Genomic DNA, 24,391 nt, shown 5'->3' on the forward strand with positions numbered 1-24,391 from the left:
TTCCAGTTTTAGGTAGGTTCTAGAAACTTTCCAAACCAGTTTTTCTTTTTATTATTTCGTTGTTATCTCCTTTTCCATTTTTTTTCTACTTTAATTTTTATTTTTTCTTTATTTTTGTTTTTTTCTTTCCACATTCACAAACATTTTCTGAAATTGGGAACATCTTTTACAAATATATTTTAAAAGATCGAATAGTTTTTCAAATTCAAAATTTGTTCATCAAAATCAAAAAAAGGTTCATCAAGTTCAAAAGAATTTTATAAAAATGTTCATCATATTCAAAAATGTTGTTCAAATTCAAAAATTGTTGATTAATTTCAAAAAAATCACTAAAATAAAGTTGTTCATCAATACCGAAAAGTCTTCATTGAATTTAAAATTTAATCATCAAATACAAAAAAATCAAAAAATGTTCATACAAATTCAAATTTTGTAATCAACATAAAACATGTCCATCCAAAATTCAATTTGTTTATCAAAAAAAATGTCCAGTCAAATTCAAAAAATGTTCATTGTTCCAGAAAACTGTGAATATTTTTCTGAATTGAAGCACATACTTTTGCATTAGTGACATTTTTTGAAACTCTATTTTTTTAAAATCCCAAACTTTCCTAAAGAAGCAAAAAACAAAAAAAAAGGAGAACAAAAGGAAATGAAAAAAAAAACAGGGGAGTTCCGTCTCGCACCTGCGCCTGCCCAAGGCCATGCGTCGGAGCGAGGCGGGCCGTTTTGGGGAAGGTTCAAGGTTATAAAACCTTCCCGGGCCTGTTTTTCTTTTTTACGCTTTTTTATTTTCCCTTTTTTTCTTTTATGTTTTTGCGTTTCTTTTTACATGTTCATGTTCATTTTCTCTTTATTTTTTTCATTTTTCTTGTTCATTTTTTGAACATCTATTCTATTTTTGGGAACACGTTTTGAAATCGTGAACATTGTTTTAAATCATAAAAATAAATTTAATTCGTAAAAAATCTATGTGATCGTGACATTTTTCAAATTCACAAAAAAATTTGCACTTTTTTATTTTTTTTATTTTTTGTGTATATTTAAAATAATCATGATCATTTGTAAATCCGCAATAATTTATTCAAAATCCTGAACATCTGTTAGAATTTGTGAAACATATTTTGATATTCAATTTTTTAATACCGACCATTGTTTGAAATTCAGAACTGTTTTAAACCCCCCAAAAAAATTATTGAAACAAAAAAAGCAGAAAATAACAAAAAGAAACAAAAATAACAGGGGCGCCCTCCGCTCATACGGGCTGGCCCAAAAGCACGCGCTAGCAGATGGTGCGGGCTTGTTCGCTACCCAGCGACTTGTGCGTGAAATAGAAGGTCCCGTTGAAAACATGCACAAAATATGTGAGTGGGTGACATTTGTTTTGCACGATGGTAGCCACCGGCACAACTTTTCTTTTTAGTAGCTACGATTGAGCTTTTTTTTCTTATTGCAGTCTTGGTCAGTTCTAAACTTTCAATCGGTGAGACATTTCCGAGGACGATTGTGGCAGTGCAAAAAAAGCAATCTAAAAAATAACTGATGCAGCTTTCGTAACTTTTGTATCAGCTTATAAGATGCATGAGCAAATTACCTGCCATGATAAGACCAACGAGGACGATCTTGCCACAATCTCTTAGGTAATTTGAGCGGTCGCACTTGGACTTGGAAACTGTAACCATTGGACACACAGGTGTAAGATTGACGAGAAGAGGGGAAAATGGGAGTAGCAATAATATCAAGAGTTTGACTTCACACAATATTTAGCAATTTCAATATAATTTAAGCGCCAATTTGAGGAACTCGTTTCATAACGTTACATTGACATGCATGCAAAAAAGAATATTCCAAGGCCAAGCGCCTGCCAACGAGCTAGTTAACTACTGATTTACTCTCGCCGGCAGATCTCAAATATCAGATGACGTTACACTTCACGCAATTTTATTCAGTGATCAAAAGTTAACTCAGCTATCAATAGATACTTGCTGGTTAACGAAGATTAATATTTTGCAAAGATTTTTTTTTTACCAAATTCAATGTCTGTATTCCACCACATTTCGTATTGCATGTGAGAACCTCCTGAGAAAATTCAGTGATGCATGATTTTTACAGTATGAAATGCAAGATGATTATTTTCATTCAAAACAAAAAGAATGGCTAATGCTAGGGGTCGGTCGGGTTATATTTCACCCGATCGATCTCCTCCTCCACCATCCTACTTTAAGTGGAAAATCTAGGAATACAGATCATACCCATACGCAACATCATTGCAGCGTTTACCACCAAACTTGTAAAAACTCATTCGAGAATATTGCAGCATTTCAAACACACCACATAGCAAAAATTATATGTATGCAAAAATCTCCATTCGTTGAAAAAAAAACGCTGAAAAATTGCTACCATACTCACATCACAATATATAAAAAGACTAACATAAGCAACATATGTGAACAACACATACAACAACAAAGGAACACATTTGCAACATCAAAACAATTTGTTCCTTTGTCAAGATGAAGGTGCGTGTGCAACAAACAACATATGTGCTTGCGTGCATGTCAAAACAATCTAGGCAACATAATAAAATCTGTGATTCACTAACCCCTCCCAATCAACAATGGAGACACCACACAATGGAGACACCACCCTTCATAGATCCTAGATCTTCGGAGCCCCGAGAGCTAAGTCACACAACCCGGTACCCACTCCCCATACTCACAATGCCTTCCCAACGTTGGTGCTGCAAAGTCGCAATGTGGTCATCCATGAAGTGCTGGTGGCACTCGAGTGGAGGAAAACCTAGAAGGAAATGCATTGTCGGTGATAGAGGCGCTGGGAGGAGATAACGACGCCGGACCAGGAGAGAGGAAGAGTAGATCTAGATTCTGGATTGAGAAAGAAAGAGGAGCACATGATGGGAGAGAAGGAACTGAAAGAGGAGTACCCCTCGAGAGAGTACACAGAGGGGAGGGGGGAGGTGCTACACCCGGGGTAGAGCCGACCGATGGTCGATTCGATCGATCATTTCCTAAAAATTAACCGAGAAACGAGTGCAATCGCACGTGTTGACAATGCAATAAGACGCGACAAAAAAGACACCATCTAAACATTCAAAAGTGATGATTCCCGCTGCTGCTCTTCATGCAGAGGCCGAAGGTTATCCTCCTTGAACCAGCACACCACGAAGGCCCCGTGCCATTTGTGATGCCTAACACGTCGCCGGGTCGGGAGAAACGTGAGGGAATTCAGCATTGTGTGTTTTAATCGACGGTGTGAAACGTAATGGCTACCAAGAAAGGGGGCGGAGCCACCTTATCCATGAGATATTTTTGTCAGAGAAGTCGGTGGGCAGAGCCTTTCGTGGTTCCATTGAACATGTGGGTGACACAACCAAAGAACCAGGGATATGATCAATTCTTGCCCGTCTGTCTTCAAGGTGCCAATGGTCCACAATTCTAGGTACGCAGCCGACGCCGCGGATTATTAGTTGCGTGGTCAACGAGAGCTAGTCTGTCTAGCTCGCACAACTTGACTCGCTAAATGGAGAATGAAAACAAACAATTAAAGAAATACTCGTTGTGGTGCGAAGCACTGACCTTCCCAGCAGCCGGTGCCGTCGACGAAGCCGTCGCCCTGGAGCCCCTCCGGGCACTCGCACTGGAACGCCTCCGGCCGCGTCCTTGTCGCCGGGAGCTGGGTGCAGTTGGCTCTGGCATCACAGCGGCAAGGCCCCGGTACCCACCAGTCCAGCTCCAGCGCGCCGAGCAGCAGCGACGGGCCCCCCGCATCCGAATAGCTCACCGCCGACACCAGCACGGTGCAGTTGGACCTGAGCACCTCGCTCTTGTTCAGAAAATGGTGGCCGCTGGTGAGGTTGCTATGAGGACGAGGAGGAGGCAGGATGCAGCGGATGGACTCGTTGGCGGTGCAGTGGGACGAGGGCATGTCCATGTAGCGGTAAGGCGGACCGCTGCAGTTGCTGGTTTGAGGAGCCCCAGCGGCAGCGCTGCATGAGGTGGCGACGAGCGCGTTCCGGGAGGCGGGCGCGTAGCTGTCCGAGAAGAGCGCCTCGACGGACTCATTGAACCGGCGGGAGCAGTCGGCGGGCAGGTCGAGGATGAGCGCGCGCGACGTGACGTTGCGCACGAGCAGTCCCAGCTCCCTTGCGCCGCCGAGCCACGCGGCGCCGACGCCGTCGGCCCCGACGTGGCAGCCGAGGCGTATGGTGCAGCCGCTGGAGAAGCCGAACGGGTACGGCAGCTCCATGCCCCCGCACCTCCGCTCGCAGCTCCCGTTGCCTCCGCCGGCCGCGTCCGCGTGCAGCAACGCGGCCGCAAGCAGCGGCAGCAGCAGCGCCGCGCCCCGCATCTCCGTAGCTAGCTAGCTTAGCTTATCTTGCTTCCGAGCTCCGAGCGCGCCGTCCCTCTCATCTTAGATTTGTTCCTATAGCTAGTGAAGCAAGCTTGCTGCTAGCTGCGGCGCGAAAAATGAAGGCGCGCGCGGCTTGAGTTGGACCTTGGACGAAGGAGAGGAGGTGGTGATGGTGTCTGTGGTGGTGCGCGCGCTTGCGTCCCCGCCGCGTCGGCTGTCTTTTTTGTTGGTTCATTGGAGTGGAATTTTCCGCATTGAAAGCCGAGACCAACGACCAACCTACTCCTACTGCTCCTGCTGTGCTGTGCTGCCCCATCCCGCACTGCACACACAAACACACTGGCACGCAGCTCATCACTATCCTCCCCTCTATAGCTAGGCCCCAGAGTATCCAAGTAATCACTCCAACACTTCATCCTCTCGTCTCGCCGTCATGGGAATGCGGGGCCGTACGTCGTCGTCGTCGTCCGCCCGCAGCCCACGGGCGCCCGTTCCCACCACAGGCACAGCCGCGTCGCGCTCACGGTCACGGCTAGCTTAGAGCACTCTCCTCCACCGTGGCCGCGCAGGCGTGGACCGGAGACCTCGGCCTCGGCCGCGGGTAGCCGCCAGCTAGCCGGCCCACCCTCTCCACACGCTGCGCCCACTTGCCGTGCGCCGCATGCCAACGAACGTTATGACGGACTAGAAAAATCCCGGGCCAAACGACGACGCAAGGGATGCAACTGGTCGTTTTCTTGTCCGGGAAACGGGTAATGGAAGTACGCACGTATGCTGGTGGCCTTAGATTAAGAGAGGACGTAACCTGACAGGGTTTTCAGGATTAGAAGAAGCTAGTTTAGTAGCACCACTAGGAGGCGGCTAGGCTAGAGGCACCCTAATCACGTAGGATGGTGGAGACACCTAACCATGCAACTATCTGCTTAATAATGCTGTTTAATTTTGTTCGTAGGGGAACTAATTAATTAAGGTCAACCTACCCTACGGTGCTGATGAGCAGCTAATGGATGGGGTGTGCAGTATTCAACGAGGTTGATGCTGCTATTACAAGCCACGCTACTCCATAATTTAAATTAGTTGATTTGATTGACTGACTATACATATATCATATTTTTCAGCTGCCGAAGAGGAGAAAATTTGATCACGAAGTAAGAGGAAAACTGTTGCCAAAAACAAAAAACATGTTGTCAAAAGAAAAGTAAGAGGAAAACAAACAAATGTACACTGCCGACAAGCTTGAATACCTTTTCAACCATACCTGGATAACCTGTCCCTGATAGTATTAGTTATCCCCCAAGAAACGGCCTTGGATCCTGATTAGCGGCTGCTTCCACTTTCCACACCGGCCAAAGTTCCGAGTTCCGCTCGTCGCCGCAGTCAACAGCTACAGCTTGCATCCGCCAAATCAGCACGAAAAAAGAGATCAGATAGCGGGGGGCCACACACAAAGTTCCATCAAAATCAGCTGCTCGTGTGTAGTAGTAATATTGAAAGTAACACAGTAGGATGCAATTGATTCCGACGGAGTATTGTGGAAAGGAAAACAGTGACATCCTCTGCCAATTTGCTCACGAGAGCCTCTGGTCCACTGGCAGTTGCTTGACTCTAGTTGGCAAGTTGGATGCAGTTATTCGGCATCGCTTTCAACCCTACACAAGAACCGGAAATACTGGAATCTGGTTTCTCCAAATATACAATTCAATACCGGAAGTCCGGAATGCTTCTCTTCTCTGGTATACAACTGGTACCATTAATCTGACGATGATTCATGTGGTTTTATAAACAAGCAAAACTGTAATACAGGACCATCAAGATATGATATAACAGTTCACTAAAAGGTGTAACCACTTCAGTATTTCTTCAGGAAGAAATTGCAACCTCAAATTTTAGCAGGTAATATACATCACAGTGATTCTGAACATGAATCTCCTCTCATTACATGTATCAAAAGGTATGGTCTGTGGACCTCAGATTTCCAGTATCGTTCTTATCTGCTCCGGCGAATGCTTGACCAACGATCTTGGGTCAGGATAACAGTTCTTAGGATCCATCACCGCCTTGTAAATGAGCTCGTAAGCTTCTGCTAGAGCTCTCGCCAAACCGTAGCACGCGTCTGAGCGTAACCTCGGAACCTGCAGCTGCTCGAATTCCGGCAAAGAGCCTTCTGTTCCTGTCACAAGACCATAGAATGCCTTCAAGCACTCCAGAAGCATTTGTGGTGATGTCTCCACGACGTCTGCTAGAGGTCTTGCATCATCCTTGCCGTCAGTGGAGCTGTAGTTCTTTATGTATGGCATCTTACTTGACAATCCACATTTACTGAGAATGCTATCAGCTTCATTATCTACCAAGGCACGCGTGTGTGTTTCGATCATAGAGCGAAGGTTTTTAACATAGCTTGAAATTACTTGGATGTAAGCAAATGTCTACAAGTTGATTTGCACAGCTAAAGCAAGCTAAGTCTACCCAGTCAAAGGCTTAAAGCAAAAAGGTTTCTGATCCGAGCATAAAAAATCACAGTTTCTTTAATCTGATCAGTGCCCAAAAGGTTATGAAATAAAATTGAACACAAAGGCAATCATGAAATCCACAACACAGCAGCTGTTTCTCATAAAGCCAGTTATATTTTTATTCTGGGACCATAAAGCGAGTATTAAGGAATGCAAATTGGAATTGCATGCCTATCAGTATATGTAGGATCAGTTCATCAATTACTAAATCATAAGTGATTCCCGTGTCGAATAGTGCTAGGCTGCTAGCTGCAAAATGATTGGAAGTGTTTGATCTTATCCATCTCTGCCCTGCTAGTTGTCTCCTTTTTTTTCTCTACAGTTTGCACATGCCCGTTTCACTGTTGCAGCTACAGGGAACTTTTTGAAATTTCTTGACTTCACATCTGTATTTTACTAGTCTAATAACTGTATGGTGTGTGGTAGTGACTGGCAACAGAAAGAAAAAAGGCTGTCTATTTTATTAGTTCAGTTCATGACCAGAACATAAGTACAAAGGTTGCTCCAGAATAGTCACAGGTCCAAGGGATTCACATTACGATACACATGGTAAACAAAAAGAATTATGCTACTAACCAGGACCGATGTAGATGATTTCTTTGATAGAATAGCATCAACTGAGATTGAATCTCTCTTACTTCCGATAGGTTCAGAACTAGTTCTACCACGCCGTGCAAGTGCACCTTTTGACTTTTGTGCCTCTGCGGCTTGCTCACACATCTGAAGAGTAGGTCAGGAAGTCAGGATTAGCACTAACAATACCAAATGTAAATGAGGACTCCCTTTAAACCACAATGCAGATAACATCACATTCTGTGGTAACAAGAATAAAGGTATAACAAAACTACTTGTAAAAGAGAAGAACAGCAAATATGGAACACCTTTTGCACCGATAGCGCATGTCATCTGTAGTAACTGGCTCCACTAGAACATACTAATATATTAGTTTCTACAAATCACAAGTACTGATGCAAAATGAGTAAAACATACACACTTGTTACTTCATATTAGGTGCAATCTAGCGTTACTTTATATTATATGATTACCCAAAAAACCATCCACATGGAACAGCACCAAAAACTTCTAGAATGAAATGAAATATTTTGGAAGTGACACTAAAACACATAATTACTTTGGAGGTATTAGTGTAATACAGATAATATAGATAGCTTGCTTGCTTGAACGGAAGATAACTTGATGGCGAATACAGACACTGAAATACTGCTAGTTTCAAGAATTGTCCCGTAACATCACAGTAGACATAGAGGACAGGAAGATAAATCCTATTATTACAAAAATAATAATATAGAGTGCTCGTGGATACTGGATAGGATAACAATTCAAAATTGCACCAACGGTAAAAATTAGTCAGATTGAACAATAAATTTTCAAATTGCCGGACATGCTTTTTAGACATCTGTGCAAACTAAAGTACATCGAATGCAGAAAGCTCACCTGAATAATAGGATCCAATATTGCAGAAATGACTGGATCAAAGTTTAACCCTTTTCCAGAGGCAGAAACCATCATGCTATTGTAGGTACTTATGAGCTCAAGCAACAGAGAAACTCCCTCCCTCACTGCTGGTGGGGGAGAGAGGTCAACCGCAACAAGTGGAGGATATCGCAATAACTTCTCTCCACGGCTCTTCAGGATGTTGAAGAATGTCCGCTGTGTTGCATCTCTAAGTGACCATATTGTATTGCACAATGCTGTGTCTACACCCAGCAGTTCTGATATCTAGAATAGAAAAGGACCATGTGTGAACTGAATAAATCGTATCTTTACTAAATAGCCAGAACTAGAATTTCAGACTCACAGTGTAACCATAAAACTCCAGGGTATTACTAAGTTTGTAAGAAACTATCAGACTTGGTTGTGACTGCAGAACTTGCTCAACACGAACTTTAAACGGTCGGCATGCCCCTTCAAATATTCTATCGAGAACAAAAGTGAAATCAGATTCTCCTTTGGATGAATCACCTTCTCTTACAGAATGGCGATGATTAGCTGGACCACTGTCACTTATTGCATCCGGATCAAGCAGCGCAGCTATAAGCTCTCTTTCAGATGCAAGTGCCTTCAAACATTAAAGCCAGAAGTTTAGAAAGGCTAAAGGAATATCTTTAGTTGCAGATGAATGATGCATATGTATGCATAATATTTGGAAGGGATTTTATTTAATAAACATTAATTAGCTCATTGCATACTGACTATTAACAAGGATAGACCAAGGAAATCACCTGATGTAGCCATCCCAGCATATCGCCTACATAACGAAGAGGATCATGAGCATGCACTTCTATTGGTCTTGGGAGCCCTCCGGGTCCACCTCTAGTAAGAGCACTTATAAACTGCCTGAATAAGGCATGATGCCTCATATTGGCAACCTATGGATGTGGATAACTGAACTATCAGACACTACTTCAATTAACTGCAACTTTACTATGTATAGAACGTAAACTCAGGTATCATAACTATTTACAAGGCATGGCATACCTCTTCTGCGCAGTACTTGAACAGAACAGGCCTTTCCTTCAGGCACCGAACAGCCTTCTTCAAAAGTTCACTTACTTCAGGATTATCAGTATCACCTGGTTTTTTACACTCAACTTGAACCCACCTGATGATAGGGAAATTTGCATTAAGACACTTGAACATCAAATGTCAAGTGATCATGTTATATAGAGTAGAACACAGCACAATAGCAAATTTGAGCAAGGTATTCTGCAACAGTTCATTCAACAGTACTTATCATGAGAACTTATTTTTCAGAGTGCCAAGTGAATGAAGTCAAGTATAGATGAATGTTGAACACTAGCTTTGGAACGTAGGTAAGGTCAAATTAGAGCATAAAACAAGAACTATAAAAAAAAAGGCAGCCCGGTGCATGTAGCTCCCGCTTGCGCAGGGTCCGGGGAAGGGTCCGACCACTTTGGGTCTACAGTACGCAGCCTTTCCCTACATTTCTGTAAGAAGCTGTTTCCAGGACTTGAACCCGTGACCTCATGGTCACAAGGCAGCAGCTTTTACCACTGCGCCAAGGCTCCCCTTCTAAAACAAGAACTATAAAGTTTTAAAAAAACAGCCAAAGGAAATGTTAGGGTACCATGGTGTCAGTAGCAGTAAAAGCAATCAAAAGCGGTGAGCGGAAATATATCTCCAATTATGGAGTAACAAACAAAGACATCCGGTGTAAGGAAAAGGAACAGCAAAAGAATAGATGACTATAGAAAGATGGCCAGTACCTGCATAATCTTTCATAAGCTCCTTCTTGGTACACGGACATCATATCCATAAGTTCCAAACCAGCACGCTGAATAAATTAAAAAAACTAGGGCATTAACACAAATATCTATGGAATCAGCTATTAGAAGTAGGCTCCCAGTGTCAAAGCGTCTAGTTCTTGGTGGAGTGTAGGGTCATATCCTTACGGGCCCATTCGTTTGCAGGTATTTTTTAGGATTCCAATAGGATTTTTTCCCTATATATGGCATTCGTTCCATAGGAATGGAGGAACTAAGATTCCTTAGGATTGTGCCCATATTGGCCTAATTCCTGAGGATTCTTAGTATTACGTGAGACCTCATGGAAAATTCCTAAAGATTGGAGTGGGTGGGGCATCCTAAACCTTTACTTTTCCTATTCCTTTTATCTGGAAATCTCGTAAACCAAATGAGCACTACATAATTTGAGCAGACCATGTACATTGCAGTAAATGGATTAATAGAACTCCATACTTCCAAAAATACAAAGCTAAAAAAATCAAATTAAGATATCCTATTAACTGCTTTCACCCGAGGAAAGAGCCTATTTATGACAGACAGCTGAAAAACCATTCTTCTAATTGGGTTGAAAGACTGGCAAGAGCAAATGTTGATGTTGTTGTGATCTAGAAAATTAAGGCAAGAAAAAATCTCAAGGACAAAGTGAAAGTACCTGGTGATGTGTTCGCAGCAGAACCTTGCAGTTTGAATGGATTTCTTGGACATGCAATAGTGCCTTAAAGAATTTCTCATCTATATCTTCTTCCCGGAGTGCATGTATCTATTAAACATAAGGTCTGTGAATAACATACTCCAGATTGTTGTGCCACTAAATGGGTACGACATAACACTGTAGCAACCAAAGAATCATTGGAACAACTGATTTGATTAAAGTAGGGAGGAGTACCTCTTCATTTGAAAGTTGGTAATCCCGCAGGAAACATGATACAATTTCTTGGCGCTGAGTGATAACCTCGAGTTCCTATTGCAACCTCTCCGTTGTACTGATGATATCCCCTGTACTTGCACTACAGCTGCTCAATGCTTCCTCAATTCTAACACAATGGCAGCGAATAGCAATCAAGTCAAACCGGCTGGTCCTGGTAGAAACCTTTTGCATCTACAGCTTAATATTATCTATATGTACTCAATTAGTTAGGACAAATAATAAAACACTAACTGCAGGTTCTACATCTAAACTCACAAAGACTGAGTGAAAACATGTGTTCACACAATGTGACAATTCCCCTAAATCTACAGGTTTGAGCTGAACCTAGTGCAAAAAATATCATCAGAAAATAAAGGTTCCATTTCCAGGCAGGAGGGGCAGAAGAACAAAATGCCAGAATGGACTCACTTCTTCCAGGAATCGTCCAGCGCGTGCACTTCTCCCTCGACGCGAACCAACGCCTGCACGCGAACAAGAAAAGGAAAACGAGCAATCAGGCACCAATCGACCAACGGACGACGTGGGGAGGAGAAGCGGGCAGCAATGCGGCAACAGCGCACCTTCTGGGCGGGGAGGGAGGCGTCGAGGAAGTGGCGGTTGATGGCGAGCGCGCGCTGCTCAACGGAGGACTTGAGGTTGCGCCGCGCCTGCGGGGTGTTGTGCTCGTAGAAGGTGGAGAGAGCGCCCAGCGAGGCCAGCAGATCTGGGCTGTCTGTCCGCGTCTCGAGCACCTTCTTCAGCTTCCGGGACACCCCCGGAGCCAGCGCCGCCGCCATCCTGCCCCGCTTGCCCGCCGCCCCGCCGCTTCGCGCAACGCCACCGAGTTCGCGATCTCAATTCGCAGGTGATCTTCCCCTCCGCCCTCCCTTCCCTTCGGCTGAGGAGTTTGGTGATGGCCGTCTGGGATCTGGGGGAAGTGAGGCTTCCGCCGTGCCGCCGTGTTTTGTTTTTTTTTTAGAACTCGTCAACTTTATTAATTATCAGCAAAAGTCATAGGTACACAGTTTGGGTCACGAGGATGTCCAACCAAACATGTCTACCTATCTCTGGATTACAAGCAAACTTGGCGAGATTATGAGCCTCATAATTATGGTTCCTACACTCATGAATGAAAAAACAAGAAGTAAAATTATTACAATGAACTTTGATTTCATGCACTATAGCAGCATTTGTGCCTCCGGTTCCTTTCTCAATATCAGTCACGACTCCCTGACAATCCGAGGCGATGCATATAGACTGTACTGCAAGATCATCCGCCAAAGATAAGGCTTCACGACACGCATAGGTCTCCAAGACCACGGGGTCATTTATACCTTGGAAAACGATAGCCGATGATCCGAGATATAGACCTGTCTCATCTCTGCACACTGCTGCGACCGCTCCTCCATGGCATGACCTAGCTACTGCCTCATCCACGTTCACTTTGACAGTGCCAGTCCGGGGAGGCAGCCACCTGTTCGCCTTTACAGAGGGCGCGCCCGGGGCTCTCCTTCCTTCGTCTCTGGTTTGCACTTGCCCTAGTTCCGCAATGAAGTTATTTATGAAAGAAACAGTATACTGCGGACTCTGAAATATGGCCTCGTAGACTGCCTTGCGCCTAGCATACCAAATGGACCAGAGCGTCACGGCCATCGTAACGAATAACGCATGATCCATAGAATCATAAAGCTCAAATAGCCAAAGCCTCGCATTGGGTTCCAAATTATTCGTCATGCGTGCAACCATATCAGCATGTGATAGTGCCCATACACACCTGGACATGGTACAGGAGACAAGAGCGTGTCTCCACAAGTCAGCGCACCCGCACAAGGGGCAAGTGTCTTGTACAGCCATGTTTCGCTTCTTCAGAGTATTTGTCGTGGGGGGAGAATGATGGGCAAGCCTCCATAAGAATATTCTGATTTTTAAAGGGATTTTTAATTTCCATAAAGCAACCCAGGATTTCTCATCTTGTTGATTCGATGATCCATCCCTGCCCTCTAGCCATTTCTCTCTCTACAGCTTGGTTTTCAAAATAAATTTATAAGCCGAGCTCATCGAGAACTTACCCTTTTTGTCCGGATACCAGGCCCAAAAATCTTCAATATTGCGTGTGCATATGGGAATTTTCATAATCGCGTCAATATCCATTGGTATGAAGATCGATCTTACCAATGCCTCGTTCCACGACGCTGTAGCAGGAGACAGGAGCTCCGCCACCAGCCTTGGGGGATTCGACACTAGATATGTTATACTCCATCCGTTCCTAAATATTTGTCTTTCTAGAGATTTCAACAAGTGACTACATACGGAGCAAAATGAGTGAACCTACACTCTAAACTATGTCTATATACATCCGTATGTGGTAGTCCATTTAAAATCTCTAAAGAGACAAATATTTAGGAACAGAGGGAGTAGGTCTTGGTACTATTTCCTTAGGGATCCAATTATCAGCCCATATGTCGGTACTCTGGCCATTGCCAATACGTCGTATAATTCTCTGTTTCAAAAGGTCACACTCTTCCTTAATGGACCGCCAAATTTGAGAAGGCCTTGAACCAATTTCCGCCTCAAGAATTGTGCACTCTGGAAAATAAGCAGACTTGAGTATTCTCGCACTCAAAGTATGAGGTTCCTGAAGGATTCTCCAGGCCTGTCGTGCCAAAAGAGCCAAGTTAAGTAATTCCATATCTCTGAATCCAAAACCTCCTAGATGTTTCGGTCTTGTCATAACATCCCATGAAACCCAACCTGGTTTACGTTCTCCCTGTTTGCAACCCCACCGGAACTTTGATGTGGTCACATAGCCCTCTAGCGTCTGTTAGTGTTGGGTTCAAAGGCAGGCTCACTTAAAGCCCACAAGAAGCCCGACAAGTAAGTGGGCTCGCACCACCCACAGATGGGCCACAATTCTCGATTCCTACATTTTCCTACCACTGTCACTGGAAAGGGTGTTTTTTTTTGTTCTTCTCAAAAAAAGGCAAGAATGTTTTTGGATTTTCCAACTCCGCGCATCAATAGGACAACGCTAACGCCCACACGTGTGGTAGGAGCCAAACCCGCCCACACACCCTATAGCACACAGACTACGCCATGTCACCGCATGCATGCATGTGATTTTTTTTTGGATTTTCTGTTTTTAAAATGTTTTATCTCTTAAATAAAAAATCCGATTGAAGATCCGTTTTCATCATTAAATCCCTCGCGACGAGATCTTCGAAACTAGATCTCATATTAATATATTTCGACGAATTTTTTTGGTTAAAAATTGCCGTGTCTATTGCACATGAATTGCCATGATGTTTACACTGAAGTTGCCATGATATGTTTCAGCTATTTTCTTCTACATTTAAAAATAAAATTTGACATATTATAAAACGGGGAATTAAGAAACTAGACTTGCCATGCACCATAAATTAAAAGTGACACGATACATGCACTTAAAATTGCCATGGTTCATAAAAAAACTATTTTCATGGTCAAAGTACTGGAATTGCCATCATCGAAGAACTAAAATTGCCATGATCTACAAACTAAAATTGCCACATGGCAACTTTAGTTTAAGCACTATGGCAACTACAGTGTAAACATCATGGCAACTTTTGGGGAAAAAAATTCGTCGAAACATATCAACATGGGGTCTAGTTTTGAAGATCTCGTCGAGACGGATTTAATGGTGAAAACGGATTTTTAATTCGCTTTTTTAGTTAGGAGATAAAACATTTTTGAGCCAAAAACCAAAAAGATTTCTGCTTATATCATCTGTTCATACGTGGCAAAATGAGTGATGATCGAGGCATGTGGGCGATGTGCAAACGCCCACACGTGTGGGCGTTAGTTTTTCCGATATTTTAAGCAACAAAACACCAGCTAGTTTTAGTATTAGAATTTCTCAAAACAAAAGTTGCATCAGAAAAAATATTGACGCATGTGGAAAGTACCTTTCTACACCGCACAGTAAAACCAAAAAAAGGAAAAAAAATCTGAACTTGTTTTGGTGGCATACTTTAAGAATGTTTGTTGTGCATGCAAAATTTCATCGCGAAATCACATTGGTGGAAATCGTGGCAAAAAAACAAAATCAGAGCTCCAAAATGCGTTTGAAAGTAACATTTTCAGAGCATCGATTTCTGTTTTTTACCACACCTTCCACCAATGTGATTGCATGATGAATTTTGCGTACACCAAACATTCCTTAACTTTTGCCACAAAAAAATCAGAAACTTTTAATTTGTTTTTTTTCTAAATTTACTGTTCACCCAAGAGCCAAGAGCATTTGAGCCCTGGTGTAAAACTCCACGTCCGACGCATGTTTCAATTTTCAAAACACAGCTCGAGCTAATAGGAGAAAAAGGCAAGAGCTGACAATGTTGCAGTCTCTACAAAGGTTTACAGCCGACAATGGAGATCAGTATCACAAAGTAAAATTTACTATTGCATGACCATCACGGAGGAAAAATTACTACTATTCCAGTCAACCAAAGAACTCCGACGATTGCATGGCCACACAAAGCAAAAGCACTGATGATTTGGAACTCCAGCCTACATACACGCCTCCCTCACCGACATGATCACGAGTCCATGTCCACAGGCTCATCTGCCGGGGCAGCATAGGACAGCTCCTTGCCCATGACCACCGCCGTCATCATCAGCTTACCGGCGTCCGGAAAAGCGTCGTGCTGCATCAGCACCTCCTCCACCGAGAAGCACTTGGCCTCGAGGCCTCTTGCGTGCACGTCCTCTTTCCTCACCGGGAGCACCTCCTCGAACGTGCCATCGAACACCACCGCATCCGAGCTGTAGCACAGCCTCGAAGCGTTGAAGAGGACCGTTCCTTGGAGAGATTCTTGGATGACCTCGTCGCTCCAGCCTTCTGAAACTGATGCCTGTGAGAGCTTGACCCAGTCATCCTGGTCGGCTGCGTTCGTCCAGCAAGCCTCTAGAAGGCCTTTGTTGGAGCTTCGGAACGAGGAGCCTGTCCAAGCAAATACTTCGAAGGCTTTGAGAGAAAGCTCGCGGCCTCTCTTCATGCACATCTCGATCAGTTCTGATGGCGGAAGAAGCTTGCTTGCATGTTTGCCCTGTGCATATTCTGGATCATGCTGAACAATCTCTTCCTGTAAAGAAAAAGGTAAAAATTATTTCGTCAGCTATGCGTTCTGACTTCCCTTAGAAATGATAAGGCATCCACCTACTCCCTCCGTTTGGAATTACTTGTCACAAAAATGGATGTATCTACAACTAAAATACATCTAGATACATTCATTTCTTGGACGAGTAATTCTGAACGGAGGGAGTACATGCCATCAAGCAAGTTATCCTCTTTTGTATGGCTTGAACATATTCTCATCAAAGATAAATAAAACAACATTGTAAAACTTTGTGGGAGTTCAAACTTGGTAGTACTGCCATGCCTCTAAACATGGAATACTTCAATACATGGCCGGTTAACACTGAAGTCTGGAGGCAGATAATTAATTATAGAGAACAGAAGTACAACATCATCTTTTTCTGTTTAAGACACTTCACCTGAAGATTTAGAATCCGGATATCAGCATCTATCTGTGCAACCTTCACTTCATAATCAACATCCTTACCTACTTGTTACAAACTGCAATATGTCAGGAGTCCATTTACCACGAAAAGAACAAAACATATCATCGAAGAAACGGGAATTAATAGAAAAGAATGATGCAACATTCTCTGTTCCTTGACAAAAATTATCTTCTAGAATATCAGGAATTTCCTGTGCTGCAGAAAGTTCAGCAGAATGATGAAATAAACCCTTACCATATAATAAAAGGTTAAGCAGCACACCCATAAGAATATGCAACAGCTACAATTCCTAAGCATGTGAAAATTTCAATGACGGAGAGAATCATACTTCCTCCATTCCTAAATATAAGTCTTTAGAGATTTCAATAAGAACTACATATGGATGTATATAGACATATTTTAGAGTGTACATTCACTCATTTTGCTCCGTATGTAGTCTCAATCGGAATCTCTAAAAAGACTTGTATTTAGGAACGGAGGGAGTAGAATTCATCGCAATTGCTTAGCACTTGATAAACTACTGCTGTCCATCTTAAAGATGATACTGGAAGCCAGTTTTACATAAACTTACATAATATGCGGTTACATAAATCATGACATAGCTGGAGGTATAGAAGGAAAGTATAACAGAAGAAATAGTTAACCTGCTGTTGCAGCAATTTTAGAGAGATAGAGAAGACGTCTTCTTTCAACAAAGGACAGCGACTTTCTGGTGCTTGTTAGGTCAGCATCTTCTCCAGGACTTGAAAGCAGAGCACAGGTATGAAGAGTCTCTGAAGCAGTTGAGAACTGATTTAAGCATATCTCGTGAAGCCATAAAAGATCGCTACGGTCTTTCAGAAAATTAGCCAGCTCTTCCTGGAATTCTTCTCCCAGCCTTAACAGCTTAGAGTAATGCCCGCTGCTGATTAGCTGTTTAAAAACGTAGAAACTGAATCCCCCGTGAGGTCCTATACTATCATGCTGCAACACAAGATCAACATAAGAGCCGTGTTCCATAACAATTTTTTGGTCGAGAGTGGAAAATATGCTAGGTACTGAAAAAATAAACAACAAGGCATAAAAATGATCCAAGACAAATTGGGGATATGATCATGTGATTTTACCATAAGATTGCGGAGGAGAACCGTATCACTGATATCATAGCAAATCTGCCACAACGTTTGGTACCCTTCATGCCGTTTAGCTGTTGCCAAAATAGGAGAAGTGACCTCTCTAAATATAGATTCTTTCAGATCAGGATTGTCATTGCCTTCACTTGACTCCTGGTAGATACGGGCATGTATTAGGTAGTACCATATTAAAATCAAATAAAACCGTAGAGCCAACATTGACAGTGTTTATAAAATGATACATGTTAAGTATGAACACATCCTGTCAAGAAACTGTCAACAGCAGATGGGCCAATCCAGAAAAATGTTGAGTTAATTAAATTACTAATTGTCCAAATAGGCCTTTGCCATGGTTCTTTTTTATTTGGAATGTCATTCTAGCTGAAACTGCCCTTTGTTACTTGATGTCAAGCTATCATCCACTATGTTAATGCATACAAACTTACATTCATGTCAGATGAACAAAACATACACGTGTTATGATCAGAGATTACTAGTCAATGCATGTATACTTGTATAGTCCATATTCACTTCAATGAAAATGTTACTAGGGGAAATCAACCAAAGAGTCAACCAAGCAGCAAACCACTAAAATCTCATCTGAATGTCGATGTCACAGATTGCATACTGAAAGGGTGAGTTGATACATAAATAACAAAATGCTCCAGAACTACCATTGCATACATACAAGTATAACACAAGTTTGAACCTCAACAGTCCGCAAATTGATACAAGACAGCTTAATCATATAAAATAAGCTATGGACCTAACCACACCATTTTCTGAGGGAATAAAGGATAGACTGAATTCTAAGATAGGACAATAAGATAAGAGTACAAGGAAATAAAGAGACATCATGAACTTGCAAAATATAAACGCGTAAGAAAAACATTAAGAAAATAGTGGCGTAGAATTAGACCAAACCTGATATTTTGCTTCTATAATTTGCTTTGCAAGATCATAAAGGGATCCAAGAAGCTCATCTCTCCGTTCACAGTATTCTTGGGCTAGCACACCATGGTCCTCCCCGCGTTCAAATTTGGCAGTTAATAGACCAATATATCCCTCCAGCAGTATATCTGTGAGTCCTTCCAGCTGAGACCATAGATTAGATTTCATTGGCATGCCTGCAGATCCTGGTTCTCTCAAAAGCTCCATCACAGATGATGCCAGATTCCAGATTCCAGACCGCACTACAGGCTGACTGTTCCATGTTATCAGTCCTTCAGGAGAAGGATACCAGTCCTTGTACTCCGCTCTGTAGTGCAATGCTGCCTGAACTAAGGTCACACAAGCATTTGATAACTCAAGTGCACGTTGCATCTGAACAGATGGGTGTTCTTCTCCGGTTATAATATACCGAAGTTGATGCGACAAACAATAAAATAGATCCTCTATATCAGAAACTCTACTGTAGAAAACTTCAGCATTATCACGATCCATTAATAGAACAGTGTTCCGTCGAGCTTTCTCACCAACCAGCTGAATGAGAATCCACAGTGCACCAGCAGTTGGGGTTTTGGACTGAGGTGATAAACGTGTGCTTGAACTCTGCTGGCTAAGCGCATTTTGTAATTCTCTCAGATGGATCATTCCAGAGAGCTTTTCTCCATGGTCCATGACACTTAGCATTGCAGCTCCTATGGAACAAAAGCATAATGAAAATTATTTAGTCAGAAAATGAACTCATAGAACAGTATCAGTTCCCCTTATGTCTATAAATCGATATTGTAGTCTCTAGGTCCTACACATTGTTACAATACAAATTTAATGATTTCAAGAGAAGGGGGAGGGTGTTCTAAGACAAATGCCTGATGATGAACAGATACTATAGCATACACAAGATACCATAATAGAAAGATCACATCAGTTTTGACAACAATGTGTAATATAGGTAGCAGACAGGCAAGAACAATAAGTAACATAACCAATGGTTCTGTTTGATTATTTGTAACAGGGATAATATGAGTCCAAAATAAAAATAAAAGATAATAATGGCAAGAGAAGATCCATACTTTGTTTTGAAGAGAGTTCTTCATGGCACTTGGACAAGACAAGAAATTGAAGGAATTTCTCATGTTTTTTACGTTTCTCAGCAAGGGATGAAACAATTGTTGAAGCAAGAAATTCAGCTTCTCTAGTTGTTGTCCAGTGCTTAGATAATGTGTTTACAATAGATTTGCTTACTCGAACAAATACGTTCATCTCACCCTCTTTCTCAAATGCCCCTGCTACTCTAAGCTTTTGAAGTGCCTCATGAACAGCACCAGACAAAATAAAATCATGAAACAGCCGATTAAGTAACATCTCAGCCTCTTCATCAACCACAGCCTGCTGAGCTACGCCAGTTAATGCTGGCCTTTGCCTGTCTCCAGCACCCCAAGCCTCAGAGCTAACTCTTCTGGGAACAATACTAGTACTGAATGCCTGACTTCTCCTTTTCTCTTCAGCGACCGCTTCATTACAGCTACCTTTTCGTGATAAGCTGCGCTCTGGAGGCTCAACCCCACCAACTAATACAGCCTTTTCAGGTATTGCCCAGATTCCTGCCTTTTCTGTCAGAACAACCCAAGCTCCTTCATCCCTGTCCTCAGCAGACGGGATAATGGAAGCATCAAAAACCTTTCCAGCATCCCAAGGCAGATCAAATTGATAGAGTCGGGTGGAGCCCCTCCAATAGATGGCCACCGTCGCTTTTCCATCACCTGATAAGATGATGACTGAGCCAGAAGGCTTGCCGCCAGTTTTTAGCCTCATGGAGAACAAAAATTCTTCATCCTCCACTCGGGCTTTAGGGATTATCACCTGAGCAGGAGCTTTTTTCTCCAAAAACCTTTCACATTTAACCACATTGTTTTCCGATGGAAACTTTTGGTTAGATTTGTACAGCATTGTCAGAAGTGAATACTGAGTGTAGTTTGACCCACTCACCCGATCTTTGCAGAAGGTAGCAACAAGAATATTAAATTCCTTCCCACGCTCATCTATCTGCATGTCCAAAAGCCAAATGTTCTTTTGACCAGCTATGTCCTTTTTTATGCCCAACTCCCCATCACTACCAACAATTTCCTGAGACCCTAATATTTTTACATTGATTCCATGCAAGAGTGAGATGCCCCAACATTGTATCCCCTGGCTAGTCAACAAAAAGAACTTCCGTTCAGCAGCCTCGGATGATTCATTGCTTGGCAGCCAAACCAAGGATCTTCCACCATTATTTTTCTGAGAATGATCAGTACCATTATCTCCTAATGTATCACGATGGACTTCTCTTCGGTGAATTCTCAGTGGTGAACACTGAAACAACCATAAAGCACCGGTTGGCTCAGAAGCAATCGCAATACATTCATGAGCGGCTCCTGGAACGGAAGCTGCAATTAGCGAGTTAAACCTGTAACAGCCAGATATGGCATCACTTGCAGATGTGTCACTGTGGCCGAATAAACTAATAACTGGACCCTTGCTACTACTTTCATCATAGATATCAGGCCAATACGCAATAGCTTGTGTTCTTCTGTTGCAGAGGATAACACCAGTCGAACTTCTTCGGTGCAACATATCTCCACTGTTCCTTGTTGATGGACCACTACTATGCCATCTCATGATGCAAACCGTCCACTGGTTACCAGAGAGGGGTTTTCCGTCTTTGTCTCCCACAAGCGAAGACGGGATCTCAAGTGCAAGACAATCTTTTGCAACAGCAGCCAAGTAGCTCCAGACAAAAAGCTCATTTCCACATATCATCCATGCAAGGGATGTTTCTTTGTCAATGCCACCTACAAGCATGCTCTTGCCTACAAGGGATACATAAACGACATCGACAGTTCAGGATGGTAGAAGCAAACTACAAAAGAAAAATCACGAAGGCACCCAAGAGAAACCAGTTACCGGCAAAATTCCTCTGCAGAAGGTTGGCTTGTGCATTCCTCACGACTTGGGGAAACTCTGCTACGTGCACTGGTTGGATCTGGTCAGAATCGCCGGCCCTGTCTGTTTGCTTTGATGTCGAAATCCTGAAAATTCGCACAGAGAAACAGAATTTAGAAACATCATAGCTGGGCGAACTGTGTCAAACTGTGAGCGCGCTAGCCTATTACGGTGAGGATGGCAAAGGGGTTCCTGCGCATCGCTTGCTTCCGGTGCCTCAACTAGATACAAGCATACGGCGAAATGCGGCGATTCTGGTGAAATCGAAGACAGGTGAGACGGAAGGGTCACCTGGCGAGGAGGGAGGAGGTGGTCCATGGGGCCGGGGTGCCAGTCGCGGGGCGGTCGGAGAGGGCGAATCCACCAGGCGACGGGGAGTGGGCGGGAGCAGGAGGAGGGGGTGAAGGGGTCGCCTCCTCCTTCTCCCTGCGGTGGAGGTGGGGTTTCCGTATCGCCGGCGAGAACATCTTTGGCGGCGGACGAGCTGTGCTGCGGCCGCCTCAAGCTCTCCGACTAGCCGGCCTTTTTTCGGCGCTCTCCTCCGGTGGGCTAGGGTTTTACTAGTGTTTTGAGTTTCTTCCTTTTCTCTCTTCTTTGCGTTTTGCCCCTCCTTAGAGATAGAAATACGGAAACGCTAGTTGGAGGTTGGAGCTAAGGGCCTCTGTGTAATACATGGTTTTAAAAACAGAGAAATAGAAAGGTTACTTCTCTCACGACTCTTCCGATCCGAATGCATTATTTAAATTTCCTTTTTTAAAGAACTCACTGCGATAAAGATTTGGTAGAAGTACAAAGCACGCCAAACGTAATAAAAATTACGTCAAGGTCCTTGGACCACCGAATGACCATTATTGCTGCCAGGACAAGCCATCGAAGCGCCATTGTCGCTACCCTCATATCGAAATCGATCTGACCTCGTCGGTGACAACTATAAAATTTTCGAGCACGTGCCCCTAAGGACCAGCGCAATCGTCGCAATTGAACCATTGAATTGGTCTAAAGAACCTCACACCAAATATCGTCATTGCGTACGTACGACGAAAAAACCCTTGCCCGCAGGCCCGAGGAGTTGGCACAAATCAACGCTAGAGCTTCATCTAATCCATCCTGACAAACGAACTTGAGGGGGATCGAAGCCATGAAGACTGGCTCGAAGAAGAAGCGTCAGCATTCGCTCAAGTGTTGCCCTGTGAAGACTAAAAATCCTAACCTATCAACTAGTCGGAGCCGAGGCAACAGCATACATCTTCCCGCCACCCTCCGTCGAAGCGGCCAACTGAGGGGGGCAAATACATGGGCTTGCTGGCAGAGATCGAGAGGAGGAAGGCTTTGCCCTGGTCGCCTTGTGAGATGAGGAAAAAAAAGATAGGTTGAATTTTATTTAAAATTTCATTAATCCAAAACTATTCTAGGTTTTGATTAGCTTTCCTTTGTAAGAAAAAATCAAGTCCCCATTGACATGGCTTGAATCTGCGTTGGTATTTCCCCAAAGAGGAATGGATGATGCAACACAGCTACGGCAAGTATTTCCCTCAGATATGAAACCAAGGTTATCAATCCAGTAGGAGAACAAATACTTACAACCCAACGCGCAAGAGGGGTTGCCAATCCCTCTACGGTAAAAGATAGATTAAATTGTATGAGATTGGATAAATAGATCTAGCAAGAACACACAAAAAAGTAAGCAGTAAGGTATTTTTAGGTTTTTGGAATAATAGATCTAAAAACAATATGATAAAAGATAGACCCGGGGGCCGTATATTTCACTAGTGGCTTCTCTCGAAACATAGCATACGGTGGGTAAACAAATTACTGTTGGGCAATTGATAGAAGCGCAAATAGTTATTACGATACCCAAGGCAATAATCATGTATATAGGCATCACGTCCAAGATTCGACCGCTATACAACATGCATCTAGTGTATTAAGTTCATGGAGAAACGGAGTAATGCAATAAGAATGATGACATGATGTAGACAAGATCTATTCATCTAGGAATAGACCTCGTCTTTTTATCCTTAATAGCAACGATATAGGCGTGCCTCGCTACCCCTTCTATCATTGGGTGAGGACACCAAAAGATCGAACCATCACAAAGCACCTCTTCCCATTGTAAGAAAAATTAATCTAGTTGGCCAAACCAAACCAAAGTTTCGAAGAAGAAAAACGAGGCTATAACAATCATGCATATAAGAGATCAAAAAGACTCAAATAATATTTATAGATAGATCTGATCATAAACTCGCACTTCATCATATCCCACCAAACACACCGTAAAAAGTCATTACATCAAATAGATCTCCAAGAACATTGAGGAGAACATTGTATTGAGAATCAAAAAGAGAAAAGAAGCCATCTAGCTACTGCCTACGGACCCGTAGGTCTATGGTGAACTACTCACGCATCATTGGAGGAGCACCAATGAGGATGATGAACCCCTCCGTGATCGTGTTCCCCTCCGGCAGAGTGCGGGAATAGGGTTCTAGATTGGATCTCATGGTCTGGAACTTGCGGCGGCTGGAATTCTTTTTCGATGACTCCCCTAGGGTTTCTGGAATATCTGAGGATTTATAGAGCTGAGAGGCAGTGCAGGAGACCTCCATGGGCCCTACCACCCATCAGGGCGGGCCAGGGGCCCCTGGCGCGTCCAGGTGGGTGGTGGACCCCATGGGCCTCCCCTCTAGTGCTTCCTTGGCTCCCAGGTTGTCTTCTGGTTCAAAA

General features: G+C 43.2%; 2 protein-coding genes and 1 pseudogene across 2 annotated transcripts in view; all 3 read right to left on the reverse strand.

The window, feature by feature from the left end:
• The window catches only part of LOC123098182 (wall-associated receptor kinase-like 14), an 8,313-nt gene extending 2,465 nt beyond the window's left edge, over nt 1-5,848 (reverse strand). Inside the window, exons 1-2 of the mRNA XM_044520097.1 lie at nt 3,597-5,848; nt 1,595-1,672 (exon numbers count right to left, since the gene is read on the reverse strand). Coding sequence (XP_044376032.1) covers nt 1,595-1,672; nt 3,597-4,368 — 850 coding nt within the window. The 5' untranslated portion in view covers nt 4,369-5,848. The remainder of the gene's footprint in view (nt 1-1,594; nt 1,673-3,596) is intronic.
• A 355-nt stretch (nt 5,849-6,203) lies between these two features.
• On the reverse strand, nt 6,204-12,043 carry LOC123098183 (conserved oligomeric Golgi complex subunit 6-like; annotated as a pseudogene).
• Nucleotides 12,044-15,364: 3,321 nt separating this feature from the next.
• On the reverse strand, nt 15,365-22,268 carry LOC123098184 (nuclear pore complex protein NUP133). The gene is made up of 8 exons (XM_044520098.1): nt 21,962-22,268; nt 21,632-21,756; nt 19,759-21,537; nt 18,668-19,383; nt 17,738-17,896; nt 17,276-17,594; nt 16,605-16,672; nt 15,365-16,192 (listed from the first exon to the last, which is right to left on the reverse strand). Exons 1-8 carry the CDS (start codon nt 22,135-22,137, stop codon nt 15,647-15,649), a joined length of 3,888 nt encoding a protein of 1,295 aa, XP_044376033.1. The 5' UTR covers nt 22,138-22,268; the 3' UTR covers nt 15,365-15,646.
• Nucleotides 22,269-24,391: the final 2,123 nt, after the last annotated feature.

This window comes from Triticum aestivum, chromosome 4D (genome assembly GCF_018294505.1).
Source record: "Triticum aestivum cultivar Chinese Spring chromosome 4D, IWGSC CS RefSeq v2.1, whole genome shotgun sequence".
Classification (NCBI taxonomy): Eukaryota; Viridiplantae; Streptophyta; class Magnoliopsida; order Poales; family Poaceae; genus Triticum; species Triticum aestivum.